Source organism: Myxine glutinosa, chromosome 8 (genome assembly GCF_964187855.1).
Source record: "Myxine glutinosa chromosome 8, kmMyxGlut1.1, whole genome shotgun sequence".
NCBI classification, from domain to species: domain Eukaryota; kingdom Metazoa; phylum Chordata; class Myxini; order Myxiniformes; family Myxinidae; genus Myxine; species Myxine glutinosa.
The window spans coordinates 102,715,793-102,732,625 of NC_136268.1; the positions used below are offsets into that span (position 1 = coordinate 102,715,793).

General features: G+C 45.7%; 1 protein-coding gene across 8 annotated transcripts in view; it reads right to left on the reverse strand.

Moving 5' to 3' along the window:
• Positions 1-16,833, reverse strand: part of RABGAP1 (RAB GTPase activating protein 1) — an 83,932-nt gene that overhangs the window by 35,054 nt on the left and 32,045 nt on the right. For 5 of the 8 annotated variants that reach the window (XM_068125001.2, XM_068125000.2, XM_068125004.2 and 2 more), the window contains exons 3-4: positions 16,567-16,759; positions 14,594-14,771 (exon numbers count right to left, since the gene is read on the reverse strand). In XM_068125001.2, coding sequence (XP_067981102.1) covers positions 14,594-14,771; positions 16,567-16,759 — 371 coding nt within the window. The remainder of the gene's footprint in view (positions 1-14,593; positions 14,772-16,566; positions 16,760-16,833) is intronic. The other 3 variants (XM_078783605.1, XM_068125003.2, XM_078783603.1) reach the window with 1 other exon arrangement.

The following is a 16,833-nucleotide window of genomic DNA, read 5'->3' on the forward strand; positions in this document are numbered from 1 at the left end:
ATACAATACTTACATTTTAATAAAATAATGATATTAAAGGTTGTTTAAAAAAAATTCAGAAGTTTATAACTACTGAAGCAATCTTATACGTCATCCTTAAACAGTACACTGTAATATGACGATGTTGAGCCACGGTTTCAGAGATGGAGGCTTTATTGATCACCATAGAATGCAGCGTCAGTCACCATCGTGCATAGCCATAATCGGCATCCTCTTCTTCACCCTGATACTGTACCTTCCCACATGCTCACCCACTTCCAAGGAGCTGTGCTTTACTGCTCCTATTAGATACACCATGCACCCTATAGAACATGTCCAAGCACTGCAAAACTGCAGGTTCTTGGAAGTATTATGAAGGTGATTTCTGTTCTCGGTATTCAAGTACTGTACATAATTGAATTTTAAAATGGTTTAGAGGTTTTAAGGTGCATAAATAAACTAATTCCAGATTTTACCGTGTCTACTACACTACTTTATCTAACATTTCATTAATTATTCGTGTCCTTTGTGACGTCCTCAAAAACAATAAGTTTCCTGTTTGGAATTATTTTCAATTTTGTTTGACTGCCAGGTAGGCAGACGGAGTAAAAATATTATCTCACTCCTCTCTATGATGCCTCCTCTCTGTGGATGTGGGGTGCCTACAAATTCAGAGCCAAAGTATGGTAAATTGGCAAACTTGTCTTCCTATTCATGGTCAAAATAGAACGTCCAATTTTAAAAACAAGTTGCTCCTCGATCATAAACTGATAAGACAGAAAGACGGATCGACATGAACCAATTGCTCAATCCCGCTTTTCGCTTCGCGTGCGTGGGGTAAAAACGCGCAGTTAAATTAAAAGGACTGCATACGACTATGGACATGTCAAGTAATAAACTTAGCAAACTACAGCTAAAGATAGTCCAGTGTGCACCAGAGATAATCATGATAACTGAGGTAGTACCAAAGTTCAGTAGATTCAAACTGTTGGAGGAATTTGTTGCCATCAAAGGTTATGTATGACGTTTTCTCGAATCTTGATGAGGAAGGTGCTTGGGGAGGAATTGTGTACACAAGGACATGACTACGAGCAACTGAAACGTTTTTTTTTAATTTCAATTTTAGAGATTGTTGGATGCTTCATCATACTCCATGGAATCACAACAATAATAGTATGTGTTTATCGCAATCCGTCCAGCAATCCTGACAACAATAAATGTATATTGGAAGTGATAAACTATATCGGATCGAAATGTACATGCAACACAATTGTAATCATAGTGGGAAAAACTTTCCAGAAATGGAGTGGCAAAGCTGCCATGTAAACAGTCAACATATAACTCACGGGTTCTTCATTGCTTTACAGGAAGTCTTCTTGCATCAACTTGTTCAAGAGTCCACAAGGTATAAGGAAGGACAGAACAAAAGCATCCTTGATCTTGTGATAACAAATAAGCTAGAATTGATTACAACTTTCGATTATGGCCCATGACCACTTGGACAAAGTGATCACTGTTATCTACACTTTGAGATAATCACCGAATGTGGCCCTATCGTAGAAAGGGACAATATTAAGCACCTACAATACAACAGGAGTAATTACAGTGATACGAGACAGAATATGGCAGCCAACAACTGGCCTGATCTCTTTGCCAGAAAGGACTGCAGGGAATCTTAAAATTTGTTTAAGGAGCAACTTCTGAATGCAATTGATGAATTTGTTCCAGTTGCCAAAAACAACAAGGCCCAAAAAGAAACAAATCTTCACTATACCAGAGGGACTCTTGCCGCAAGCAGACGCAAGCATCACACGTGGGACATATTCATACTTTCTGGGTGTAGAAAAGATAACCGATACTACCGTAGCCTATGTAAAGCAACTCGGAACCTCAACAAGGAATACGAGATGAAACTTATCGATAATATTAAACAGATTCTCAAGGACTTCTGGCATCATTATGTCAACTCAAAAGTAGAAAGGAAAAAAAAAAAGCATCGGGTCTTTGAAGTTGGAAGACAGAATGGAAGTGACGATGGACAAAGACAAAGCTGAAGTGTTCAACAAACTCTTCAGTAGTGTGTTCACCAATGGAGACATCAGTGGTGCGCTTATGCCTAATTAGCAGTTCAACGGAGCAGATCTAGAAAGCAAATATTACACCAAAGATGGTGAAAGAGAAACTCCAGCTGTTAATTGGGTGCAAATCAGCAGGACCTGATGGATTTCATCCTCGGGTCCTGAAGGAGTTAGCTAATGTTATATGCACTCCACTGGGAATCATCTTCAAGAAGTTGATGGATGAGGGAATACTTCCGGACGACTAGAAAAAAAAGCCAATGTAATCCCGACATTTAAGAAGGGAAATTGTCGACTTTCAGAGAACAACAGGCCAATAAGCCTAACCTCTGTAATAGGTAAAACCATGGAATCCATTGTGAGGGATGCAGTGCTGCATCATGTCATCAGTAATAACCTCCTCCATGAGGAATAGCATGGTTTTACACCTGGTTGTTCATGTTTATCTCAGCTGACGTGGCAAAAGGAAAAATGGACAAGGATGACCAGTTCTGGGAAGCCGATCGACATCTTTTATCTGGACGTCAGCAAAGCATGTGATACGGTCCGCATCATCACCTTCTTAAGAAAGTCCAAGCTTGTGGAATCAATGACAAACTTCTGAGATGGATTGAAGCTTTCCTTGTAGGTAGAACCCAATGTGTCACTCTAAACAGTGTTCAATCCGATCAGGTTAGCATCAGCAGTGGAATCAACACAGGGAAGTGTTCTCGGTACCCAGATCTTTGTGTTATGTATCAGTGACCTGCCAACTGAGATACAGACCTCCGTCCAGATTTACGCTGACAAAACAAAGATCTATAAGGACATCACAACAGGAGCACACAATATCATTACAGGGGGACCTTGACAGAGCTGCAAGATGGGTCGTTACTTGGCAACTTTCATTCAATCCAGCCAAATGTAAGGTCATGCACATTGGCAAAGGAAACCGGAATGTAATGTAATACCTCAACTGCGAATAGCTACAAGTTACACAGGAAGAGAAGGACCTTGCTGTTGTTATAGACAATGAACTAGCCTTTTATAGGCATGTAGCTGCATCTGTCAACAAGACCAATGAGATGCTGACACAAGCAGACATCATTTAGCAGCCATGGTGTCAGAAAAAACATGGGAGAGCGTTTATTTGAAAATGTTCAAGAATTGGCCGTTCAGCAAACATTCTTCTCTCAACTTTTCTTTTTTGTGTGTGCACAAGATCGAGGCTCGGGTAAGAGTTAACATCAATCACATAAAAACAAACTGACACATAAAACACATGATAAAGGAAGTGGCAGACAAGATGGGGAGAGAGAGGGAAGCACACAAGTACAACAGTAGAGAACAGGCACATCGGAAGATCTGTGGGAGGGAGAGGGCTTGGGGGTAGTGGCATGGGAATGGGGGAGGTGGGGGAGAAGCAAAAAACACATGGACACTGCGAGGACTTCCAGGAAAGAAGTGGGTATTACAAAAAAGTGGATCTGGGGTGAATTAACGGGGGTAAAAAACAGATCAAGGTTTTGGATGGGGGAAGATAAGAGATGGTGGCGAACAGCTGTTTTAAAGACCTGGAGGCAGGAGTGAGATTGAAGGGAGTGAGAGTGTTTGTTTCAGAGGCGGGAGAAAAGGGGAATGAAAGAGTGAAGGTGAGCAGAGAGTCTTGATTTTGGCAGTTTCACCGTAAGAGGGTTGTTGGCAGATCTTGTGCACACTGTATGAATATTTGGGGGACAGAGCACAGACAGAGCTGGGGGAGCTAGGCCTGAGAGGAGTCGGTAGAAGACAGAAAGACCACCAACCTGTCTGCGGTGAGTGAATGAAAGGCCCTCACAACCAGCTTCATCACAGGAGATTCCAATGATTCTGATAGGTTTGGTTTTAACAGCGTGAAGCCGAGCTAGGTGCGAGGCAGGAGCACCAGCCCAGAGGGGAGAACAGTATTCCATTGAGCCTTGTATGTGGTGAAAGCCTTGTATGTGGTGAGGAGCTCAGGTGTGCCAAGGAAGGACTTCGCACGACGGAGGCTGCCCAGTCGGCAACTGGCTTTGGAGGCCAGCTTGGAAATGTGGTTTTCCCAGGAAAGATCATGGCAGATAGTGAGACCCAAAGGGCTTAAGTTACAGAACTTCTTGGAGAGGATTGTTGAGAAAGTAGTTTTTTTTTTTTTTTTTTGTATACTGAATCGAGGCTCGTGAAAGAGCTAACATTTACTTCACAAACAAATCAACCAGACAAACAAAACACACAAAAAGCGGGAGCGGAAAACAAGATGGGGAGAGAAGGTGAAGCACACAAACACAACATTTGAGAGCAGGGAGATGTGTGGAAGGGAGAGGGCTTGGGGGGAGGAGGCATGGGAAAAGGGGGGGGGGGGGGGGGTGGAGGGAGAAGTATAAAACACAAGGACACCAATGACTTCCAGGACAGAAGTTGGTATTTCAGAAAAGTGGAATTGGGGTGAAATTAGCGGGGGTAGAAAAGATCAAGGTTTTGGATGGGGGAAGATAAGAGATGGTGGTGAACAGCTGTTTTAAAGACCTGGAGGGTGGAGTGGGATTGAAGAGAGTGAGGGAGTTTGTTCCAGAGGCGGGAGAAAAGAGGAATGAAGGAGTGAAGGTGAGCAGAGAGTCTTGATTTTGGCAGTTTGACCATAAGAGGGTTGCAGGCAGATCTTGTGCGACCTGTAGGAATATTTGTGGGACAGAGCCCAGAGAGAGCTGGGGGGGCAAGGCCAGAGAGGAGTCGGTAGAAGATGGAAAGACCACCAACCTGCCTGCGGTGAGTGAGTGAGAGGCCCTTGGAGTTAGCTTCATCGCGGGAGATTCCAATGATTCTGAATGCTTTGGTTTCAACAGCGTGAAGACGAGCTAGGTGTGAGGCAGGAGCACCAGCCCAGAGGGGAGAGCAGTATTCCATTGAGCTGCGGATGAAAGCCTTGTATGTGGTGAGGAGCTCAGGTGTGCCAAGGAAGGACTTCGCACGACGGAGGATGCCCAGTCGGCGACTGGCTTTGGAGGCCAGATTTGAAATGTGGTTTTCCCAGGAAAGATCATGGCAGATAGAGAGACCCAAAAGCTTGAGTGACAGAACTTCTTGGAGAGGATTATTCAGAAAGTGGATGGGAGGGTTGTCCAGTCTGTCTTTTCGGAGAGACATCGTAAGAGTGTGAGATTTGTCAGGATTGAAAGACATGTTCCACTTCTTTGCCCAGTCTGTGATTTTGTCCAGGTCTGCAGAGAGTGAGGAGGCAGCAGACTGCCGATCTGAGGGATGAAGAATGGAGCGACAGAGAGTAAGTAGAGTCATCAGCAAAGAGATACAGAGGATTTTCAAGAGAGTCAGAGAGATCATTGATGAAGACCAGAAAAAGCACAGGGCCTAGAACACTGCCTTGTGGAACTCCAGCCTGAACAGGAAGAGGAGATGAGAGAAACCCATTCAGGGCCACACGTTGACTACGACTAGAGAGGAAGTCCGCCAGCCATGCGTGGAGATTTCCATGGATACCAAAAGAGGAGAGTTTGGTGAGCAGAGCGGGGTGCCAGACCGTATCGAAGGCACGTGATATGTCAAGGGAGACTGCTCTAATTTCCTGTTTGGCATTGAGGACCTCCATCCATTGTTGAGAAAGCAGAAGCAGCATGTCCAGAGTAGAGTGTCCAGGTCTGAAACCAAATTGATGATCAGAGATCAAGCCATTGGAGAAGAGGAAAGATTTCATATCTGAAGCAATGATGGATTCCATGACTTTGCTGATAATTGGGAGAAGGCTGATTGGTCTGTAGTTGCTGGGATCTGTTTTTGTACCTTTTTTGTGCAAAGCGGTGATGTTGGCAGATCATCAGTAGATGGGAGGGTTGTCCAGTCGGTCTTTTCAGAGAGATGTAGTGAGAGTGTGAGATTTGTCAGAATTGAAAGACATGTTCCACTTGTTTGACCAGTCTGTGATTTTGTCCAGGTCTGCAGAGTGAGGAGGCTGCAGACTGCCGATCTGAGTGATGAGGTATGGAGTGGCAGAGAGTGGCGTCATCAGCAAAGAAATAGAAAGGATTTTCCAGAGTCGGAGAGATCATTGATGAAGACCAGAAAAAGCATATGGCCCAGAACACTGCCTTGGGGAACTCCAGCCTGAACAGGAAGGGGGAGGTGAGAGAAACCCATTCAGGGCCACACGTTGACTACAACCAGAGAGGAAGTCCGCAAGCTATGCGTGGAGATTTCCATGGATACCATATGAGGAGAGTTTGGTGAGCAGAGTGGTTCGTCAGACCGTATTGAAGGCATGTGATATGTCAAGGGAGACAGCTCCAATTTCCTGTTTGATATTGAGGACCTCCATCCATTGTTGAGACAGCAGAAGCAGCATCTCCAGAGTAGAGTGACCTGGTCTGAAAACAAATTGATGATCAGAGATCAAGCCATTGGAGAAGAGGAAGGATTTGATATCCGAAGCAATGATGAATTCCATGACTTTGCTGATAATTGGGAGCAGGCTGATTGGTCTGTAGTTGCAAGGATCTGTTTTTGCACCTTTTTGTGTAAAGCGGTAATGTTGGATGATTTCCAAACTGATGGCAGATGACCTTGAGCAAAAGAGAGGGCGAAGAGAACAGAGAGAGGTTGTGAAAGAGCTGCAGAGCAAGACTTTAGGACCTGTGCGCTGGTGCCGTCTGGTCCAGTTGCAGAATCAGAGTCGAGGATTGACAGAAACTTCTCCACCTTGTCAGGTGAGAAGGACACACAGTCCAGGAGCAGCTGGGTACTACTGAGTACGGTGGGTATAGAGAGAGATGGGTTTGGGACACAATATTTTGAGACAAACACCGGGGTTGAGGCATTCAGCTTTTTCATGTGCGGAGTCAGCTGTGTAGTTGTTTGAGGTAACCGAGGGGATGGAGGGGGAACAACCACCAGAGACAGATTTGACCAGATGCCACCAGGATTTTGAAGAGGGAGACAGGTTTGAGAGTTCAGTCTTGAGAGTAGAGAGATAGTGTTTCCTGGCTCTCCTGAGTGTGGACACACACTTGTTCCAGGCTTTCTAAAAGGAAATGAGATTGCTTTCCATTGGATTTGCCTTCCGTTGGATTTGCCTTCCAGGAGGCGAAGGCAAGTTGTTTCAGGGCAACTGCCTCACCACATGATTCCATGTGCCCTGGACGAGAGGAAGGGTATGACAACTGAAGACGAGATGGGATAAATCTGGGTATGAGGGAGAGAGAGTAATTTACTTTGGAAGAATTCCCAGGGTGAGTTGATGTCAGAGGCAGTAGAGATGGGGGACCATTCCAGATGATTGATGGCTGCTTGAAGACCGTGCTTGTTGACCTGATTGAAATGCCAGACTCGTCGCCGCTGAGGAGGCTCTCTGAGAATGGCCAGGGAGATGTCCACTTTAACAAGCAAATGATCAGAAGAACCGATTGGAGCAGAAGAAGAGCAGCAGACATTTGTAGGGAAGTTTGTCATAACCAAGTCTAGAAGAGAAGATGCTCTGTTGACTGAGATCCGGGTCGGGAAATTGACAGATTGTGTCATTGCCAGGAAGAGGAATGACAGATGCGCTTTTCATTGTGAGGCAGTTGCAGGAGAAGTACATGGATAAGAGGAAGAAGTTGTTTTTTTGGGTTTGTTGATCTGGAGAAAGCATTCGATAGGGTTCCACGCAAAGTATTGACATGGGCATTGAGGAAGTTAGGAGTGGAGGAATGGTTGATCAGAGTAGTGATGGCAATGTACAAAAGAGCGCGCACAGCTGTAAGGACGAAGGACGGTAACAGTGGTGAGTTTGAGGTGAAGGTGGGAGTGCATCAGGGGTCGGTACTAAGTCCACTACTATTTGTAGCTGTGATGGAGGTGCTGGCTCAGAACGTAAAGGAGGGTTTACCGTGGGAGTTGTTGTATGCAGATGATCTGGTGTTGATTGCGGAAAGTATGGATGGACTGAAGGAAAAGATGAACAAGTGGAAGGAATGTATGGAGACAAAAGGTCTGAAGGTGAATATCGGAAAGACAAAGGTGATGGCAAGTGGTAAAGCATGTGGTGAGGTGGAAAGAACTGGGAAGTGGCCGTGTGCTGTGTGCAGGAAGGGTGTCGGAGTGAACTCCATTCAATTTACAATGTGTGCTGTGTGGGTTCATCAAAAATGTAGTGGTCTGAGAGGGTCATTTACCAGTGTGGCAGCTACATTCAAATGTAAGGTGTGCACAGAGGGAGCTGCAGATGGAGGAAATGTTGAGTTGGATCTTGGAGACGGCGTGAAGCTGGAAGGTGTGAAAACATTTTGCTACCTCGGAGACATGCTGAATGGAGAAGGTGGATCAGACTCGGCAACGGTTGCTCGAGTGAGATGTGCATGGAAGAAGTTTCGGGAACTGAGTGGGTGCTGATGAGGAGGAGAGTGTCGCTGAAGCTGAAGGGAAAGGTGTATGCTGCATGTGTGAGAAGTGTTATGATTTATGGGAGCGAGACATGGGTAATGAACGTAGAGCAGCAACGAAGGCTGGAAAGGGTGGAAATGCGAATGGTTCGATGGATGTGCGGAGTATCGTTGAGAGAGAGGAAGACAAATGATGAATTGCGAAAGATGATGGGAATATTGCCTGCGATTGATGCTGTGAAGAGGAACAGGTTGAGATGGTTTGGTCATGTATTGAGGAAGGATGAAAGTGACTGGTTGAGAAGAGTGATGGAAGTTAATGTAGAAGGAAGTAGAGGACGGGGAAGACCGGGAAAGACTTGGCTAAAGATGGTGGAAGAAGAAATGCGGGCAAGGGGGTTAACAAGGAGAGATGCAGAAAATAGGGCAAAATGGAGAAGATTGTCATGGGGACCGCAAGGCTAACCCCCGCTCTAGCAGGGAAAATGGCCTTAAAATGCATGTTGTTGTTGTGTTGTTGTCAGTCTCCAGTTGGTTGCAGAAGTCCTTTGCTGAGGAGCCATGGCTGGTGAGAGAGGAACCCACACCCAGCCAGCTGGCATGATGACAGTTGAAATCACCACATATGGGGAAGAGAGAGTTGGGACGAGCAGATATAAGTTGGTCCATGTTATCAGACAGCGAGATGGAGATGAAGTCACCACTGTTTGGTGGACGGGACAACACACATATGAACAAAAGGTGGAAGCGAAGGGGAAGCCATAGCCAGAGGTACTCCTGGGGGTGAGGTGGAGAGATGGCAGTGCAGGGAGAGTGAGGAAGAGCGTTTTTGATAAAGATAGCAACCCCACCTCCAGGACGAGGCTCAGGTCTATCATACCGGAGGAGGGAGCAACCAGGGAGAGATATTAAGATGATTACGATGATTTATGATGATTAAGAATTAAGATGATTACAGACTTGCAAAACTCATTTGACGAGGGAATGTTTCATAAGATTGTTCTTCTTCTCCTCCTCCTTTTCCCTCTCCAAGGGGCGAGGTCCGATGGCACAAAGCTCCTGTCCTGCCTTGACTGTGATACTCCTGACCTGACCTGACCAAACATGAAGTTTGAGGAGATCTCGTGAGATCACGGCGAGGTCACGTCTTTTCGAAGCTGTTCCATGCGCTCACGCTTTCGAAGCTGTGATATTTCTCAATTGTGTTTTTGTCGAGACTGTATCTATCTTTCGGTGTGTGTACCTACAGCGTATCTTTTTGGAAAATTTTTGGAAATTTTTGGAAAATCGGTGCTAATTTTTCGTACATGTATACACAATCGTCGGTTAATGCGTATCGAGTATTCTGCGGCCTAGTACTCGTAGGCTTCGGCGACCGTACCGTCTCCGACCTTGTGGTTTTGTTTTTCTCTCAGCGATTCGTCGAATGCGCTGAAATTATTTTCGTTCTCCGTTTCGTCCCAGTCGTTCACCCCATACCTCCTTGTTTAATATCTCTACTCACAAAAACAAAAAAAAAACCCAAAAAATATTTCCTTCCCAGGTCTTATTCGTTTATTTGTTGTTCTTTTTGTTCGTTAGTTCTTCGTTCGCGATCACGCGATCACGTGGTTAGAAATGTATAATCTCTCCCCTGAACAACTATTTTCTCTCATATATTATAACACCCTTTTCTTCTTTTCCTACAAAAGGATGCTTTTGTCTTGCTCACCAAATCTATTCATTCCAAAAAATATATATAATACCATCTCTTACAGTTCCTCCTTTCAACATTCCCTAAACTATCCAGAACTCCACCCCTCCTCCAGTGTCCTCAAACGTATTTTTGACTCGAAGGTCTCAAACTCATTTTGCAAAAAATGTTCGTTTCCCATGAATCGTACACTTTTCAAAATCCAATCTCACCCCTCCCCTCCAAATCCTCCCCATCACCCATCCCTTTCAAATCTCCCCCCTTGCCCCTTCCCTCCCCTCCCTCCAAAACTCCCCCCACACCCCTCCCCAAAGAGACTCTCCCTCGCTCCTCCCCTCCTAGACTCCCCTCTCACCCCTCCTCCTCAAAGCATCCTCCCTGCTTCTTCCCCCTTCCAACTTTCACCTTCATCTCCCCACAACCTTCTGCCTCGCTCTTCCTCCTCCTCAAATAACACCTCACTGTGCCTCACCCAATCTCCATCAAACCTTTTGTCCGCCCCATTCTTCCCTTTCTCCAAGCTATTCTGAAATCTCTGAAATCTCTGACACACCTTCAACAGCTCTCCCTACCTCTTCCTCCTCTTCCACATCTTACCCTACCCCTCCCCCCCCCCCCTGTTCTGGACCCGATGCTCCCCCTTCCTCTTCATTAACGGTATGGACCTCAAACATCCGGGGCCTTCACTCAAACTTGACTGACCTCTCCCTCCATACAGGTTGCTTCTGACAAACCAGATGTGATCTGCTTAACAGAAACTTTCCTCCTTCATGATGTCTGATGCTTTGGTATCTCTCCCAGGTTACTCCGTCCTCCGGTATGATAGACCTGAGCCTCGTCCTGGAGGTGGGGTTGCTATCTTTATAAAAAACTCTCTTCCTCACTCGCCCTCCACTGCCCTCTCTCCACCTCACCCCCAGGAATACCTTTGGCTACGGCTTCCCCTTCGCTCCCACCTTTTGTTCATATGTGTGTTGTACCGTCCACCAAACAGCGATGACTCCATCTACATCTCACTGTCTGATAATATGTACCAACTTCTATCTACCCATCCCAACTCTCTCTTCCTCATATGTGGTGATTTCAATTGTCACCATGCCAGTTGGCTGGGTGTGGGTACCTCTCTCACCAGCCATGGCTCTTCAGCAAAGGACTTCTGCGACTCACTGGGACTGACACAATCTGTCAATTTCCCGACCCGGATCTCAGTCAACGGAGCATCTTCTCTTCTGGATTTGGTGATGACAAACTTCCCTGAAAATGTCTGCTGCTCTTCTTCTGCTCCAATCGGCTCATCTGATCATGTGCTTGTCAAAGTGGACATCTCTCTGACCATTCTCAGAGAGCCTCCTCAGCGTCGCCGAGTCTGGCATTTCACTCAGGCCAACTGGCACGGTCTTCAAGCAGCCATCAATCATCTGGACTGGTCTCCCATCTCTACCGCCTCTGACATCAACTCATCCTGGGAATTCTTTCAAAGTAAATTGCTCTCTCTCATGCGCAGATTTATCCCATCTCGTCTTCAGTTGTCATACCCTTCCTCCCGTCCATGGTACACGGAATATTGTGGTGAGGCTGTTGCCCTGAAACAACTTGCTTTCGTCTCCTGGAAAGCAAATCCAACGGAAGGAAATCTCATTTCCTTTCACAAAGCCCGAAACAAGTGTGTGTCCACCCTCAGGAGAGCCAGGAAACAATATCTCACCGTTCTCAAGACCGAACTCTCTTATCTGTCTCCCTCTTCCAAATCCTGGTGGCGTCTGGTCAAATCTGTTTCTGGTGTTTGTTCCCCCTCCATCCCCTCCCTCACCTCAAACGGCTTAACGGCTGACTCCGCACGTGAAAAAGCTGAATGCCTCAACTCTGTGTTTGCCTCTAAATCTTGTGTCCCAAACCCATCTCTCTCTGTACCCACCGTACCCAGTCGTACCCAGCTGCTCCTGGACTCTGTGTCCTTTCCTCCTGACAAGGTGGAAAAGTTTCTGTCAACCCTCGACTCTGATTCTGCAACTGGTCCTGACGGCATCAGCCCACGGGTCCTAAAATCATGTTCTTCTGCTCTTTCACTCCCTCTTTCTGTTCTCTTCACCCTCTCTTTTGCTCAAGGTCATCTGCCATCTGCTTGGAAATCAGCCAACATCACCGCTTTGCACAAAAAAGGTGCAAAAACAGATCCCAGCAACTACAGACCAATCAGCCTTCTCCCAATTATCAGCAAAGTCATGGAATCCATCATTGCTTCAGATATGAAATCTTTCCTCTTCTCCAATGGCTTGATCTCTGATCATCAATTTGGTTTCAGACCTGGTCACTCTACTCTGGACATGCTGCTTCTGCTTTCTCAACAATGGATGGAGGTCCTCAACGCCAAACAGGAAATTAGAGCTGTCTCCCTTGACATTTCACTTGCCTTCGATACGGTCTGGCACCCTGCTCTGCTCACCAAACTCTCCTCCTTTGGTATCCATGGAAATCTCCACGCATGGCTGGCGGACTTCCTCTCTGGTCGTAGTCAACGTGTGGCCCTGAATGGGTTTCTCTCATCTCCTCTTCCTGTTCAGGCTAGAGTTCCCCAAGGTAGTGTTCTGGGCCCTCTGCTTTTTCTGGTCTTCATCAATGATCTCTCTGACTCTCTTGAAAATCCTCTCTATCTCTTTGCTGACGACTCTACTCTCTGTCGCTCCATTCCTCATCCCTCAGATCGGCAGTCTGCAGCCTCCTCACTCTCTGCAGACCTGGACAAAATCACAGACTGGGCAAACAAATAGAACATGTCTTTCAATCCTGATAAATCTCACACTCTTACGATGTCTCTCCGAAAAGACCGACTGGAAAACCCTCCCATCCACTTTCTGAATAATCCTCTCCAAGAAGTTCTGTCACTCAAGCTTTTGGGTCTCACTATTTGCCATGATCTTTCCTGGGAAAACCACATTTCAAATCTGGCCTCCAAAGCCAGTCGCCGACTGGGCATCCTCCGTCGTGCGAAGTCCTTCCTTGGCACACCTGAGCTCCTCACTACATACAAGGCTTTCATCCACAGCTCTATGGAATACTGCTCTCCCCTCTGGTCTGGTGCTCCTGCCTCACACCTAGCCCGTCTTCACGCTGTTGAAACCAAAGCGTTCAGAATCATTGGAATCTCCCGCGATGAAGCTAACTCCAAGGGCCTTTCACTCACTCACCGCAGGCAGGTTGATGGTCTTTCCGTCTTCTACCGACTCCTCTCTGGCCTTGCCCCCCCAGCCCTCTCTGGGCTCTGTCCCCCAAATATTCCTACAGGTCGCACAAGATCTGCTTGCAACCCTCTTATGGTTAAACTGCCAAAATCAAGACTTTCTGCTCACCTTCACTCCTCCCACCTCTGGAACAAACTCCCTCACTCTCTTCAATCCCACTGCACCCTCCAGGTCTTTAAAACAGCTGTTCACCACCATCTCTTATCCTCCCCCATCCAAAACCTTGATCTTTTCTACCCCCGCTAATTTCGGTCCCCTTGTGTTTTATACCTCTCCCCCCCCACCCTCCCTCTCCCACACCTCCTGCCCCCAAGCCCTCTCCCTCCCACACTTCTCCCTGCTCTCAAATGTTGTGGTTGTGTGCTTCCCCTTCTCTCCCCATCTTGTCTTCCGCTCCCTCTTTTTGTGTGTTTTGTTTGTCTGGTTGATTTGTTTGTGAAATAAATGTTAGCTCTTTCACGAGCCTCGATTCAGTATACAAAAAAAAAAAAAAAAAAAAAAAAAAAAAAAAAACTCCTCCACTTCCCAAATCTAATCCAAACCTCCAGGAATGTTTCATAAGATTATCATTCATTAATACTTTATATAGTAACAATTTTCATACATGTATTGTTTTTTTTGTTTGTTTGTTTACAAAGTCAAGGATCGTGGCAGAACTAGAACGCAGAACAGAAATCAACAACAAATAATTAAATTAACAACAAACTAGACATTTCTTCACACAAGGGAAAAAAGTTTGACCAATGAATAACTGGCTTAGCCCAAACAATTAAAACCCATTTTGTGGATGAAAGAAAGTCAGATTCAAACCCAATAAATCAATCAGTGAACAGACCCAGACATACTTGTTCAACATGAAGTTTTCTTCATGAAGGAAGTGTTAAATATAGATTCTGACAGATGGTTAAGATAACAAAAAGCTAGAATATTAACATAAATGGCTAAATAATAACCTTTCCATGAGATCCCTTTTTCATTAGAAAAGAACAAAAACAATCACAATATTCTCAGTTTTGAAAGATAAGTACTTGAGCAATTTACAAGATAAAACTAACATTGCTCACAAAATGTTTTTACTTAGCATTCAAAAAAACAAAAACAACCAAAAACACGCATTTAAAGTAAAACAAAACATTCATCAATCACGACAAAGAACAGGGAGGAAAACCAGACTAAAGGAACCAAGCAATGACAACGCGGTCCGACAAATAAAATACACGCGCACGGACACATGCATACCTGACTGTTCCCTCAGCCATGTTGGGTACACAGAGCGTGACCTCTATAGGAACCTGACACTGCTCACGGAGGATAGCCATCATGCGTAAAGCCTCAGCCTCACTTCGTGGAGCATTCACAGAGGCCGAACCCAGGTAGGTCAGCTTGTTAAACTGCACACTCTCTTCCTCCTTGCCTGCTGCAATCACAGGGAGGACGTAAATGCAAAGAAAGGAACCCACTCCCATTTGGCCAAAAAAGCTCCAACAACTTTTCACTTTCAAGCAATTGTGTGGGCGGGACAATTAAAGGGTTGGGCGTGGCAAGGGAAGGGAGAGAGATTGGGCATGTGGTGTTGGTGTCTGGTGGGCACCACGTTAGGAAAGAATTATGCCGGCATCAAAAACTGCGAACTTCCTTGCTCAGAACCGCATGTAGGAAACAGCTCAAGGTGTGGTCCACCCTACAGCAATTCCATTGTAATTTGGCAAATTTAACACAACTTTCCTACATTTTGGAAGATGATGTTCCTTTAAAGTAAGATGCCTCTCCCCATAATTGTACATCAAAACAACTAGATATAAAACTACAAAATACTGTTGTGTCCAGCCCCGATTCACCTCGACCACTGGATGAATAGACTGAACTGGCTGTTACTCCCTTGGACTGCATTTGATTAATGGTGGATTAGCATACACAGGAATCGCAAGAAATACACAGGAACCTTAGCTATGATTTAACAGGGTTTATTCCCCACCATAACAGGGGAAAAAATTACAACGGCACTCGGGAGAGAGCATACATCCGCCAGGCTAAACAGTTTATGTTTTATATCCCACAGATCTGGATCCGGACCTGACCCAAAATAGAATTGGCTCGTTCTAATTGCCTAACCAACTCATCCACCTAGTTTTGTTTTAAGTAGTCCACAACTTTTTGAAATATCATGCTATATATCATTTTTGGCCCTATCACTCAATGGTGAAGAATCCCTTGGAAAATGAAAAAAATTCTCGTATCCGTATCCGGATTGGGGTCTTCATCACAATCTAATTGGTTCATCCTTCTCACACTCCCAACATGTCCACCAAATTTCGACCGAATCCGTACACAACTTTTTGAGATATCCTGTTCTCAAACAGACAGGGGTGGAAACACATCCTCCATCCACCTTCTGTGGCGGAGGTAATGATCACGACAGCAGGGAACGACGGCGGGTTGAGGAGCGAAAAAGGGGAAAATGAGCTTCACAATAAATAATTATTTGCAGGAGAAATAAACTCTAAGGGCACGTCACACACACACATACATACACAAGTGCACATCACTCAAGGACGGACGGGGAGGGGTACCAGAACAGAGTGTGTCCTTAGCTCTGGTGTTCGTCAATGAAGGATTCCATGAATAGGAACACGAGCAGGACAACAATCAGGTGAGGCAGTACCCACAGTTACCCACAGGCAGTAATAACAGTATCTCTCCTCTTAGGCCAAACTAACTTTTCCCTGAGGTGATTTCTTTTCCTCTCTCGCGAGACCGCACAGAACCTCCGAGAGGCCGAAAACTCCTCCCCTTGTGAGGCAATGAACTCCTCCACTCACTCTCCAGACAACGCCCCTCTCAAACTCCTCCCCTCTCTTTCACAAAGCCACACCCAGCACCTCACTCGGAGATTCACAGGTTTCACATACAATTCCTTCACCTTAAAACCCTGGCTATTTACTGACAATGCATCGCCCTTTGTACGATGCACAATTAAACAGCACAATCCTTAATCTAACTTTTCCCTACTTGATACATCGAAATTGGGTAACTACCCGAACATGGAGCATACCAACCTTATATTTCTGACTGTTCTAAACAGATTCGTACCGCCCCTGCACCCTACAAACTCAATACTTTACATACTAATACATGTTCACAGTGAAACATTGAATGTGCGCAGACCGTAATTTTAGGGGCAAATGACATTAGCTGCTGACCAGCTCAATTACCTGGCGAAGTCTGCCCCCAAGGACATGACGGATGTTGCTCTGAACTCGGAGTGAGTGTACATGGAGTCACAGTGGAGCTGTCGTCATTTCCGGATCCTGATCCCTTCTCACTGTCACGCGTTTGCTCTGCGGAATCACCTAGAACCTCAGCCAGGACTTGCTTTAGCTGCTGTTCACTTCCATTCCCAACGATCTGGGAAACAAAGGAGGTGCAGTGGTCTCAGAGGGTACTGGAAAGATGGAAATGTTAGCAATGCAGCCAGGAAA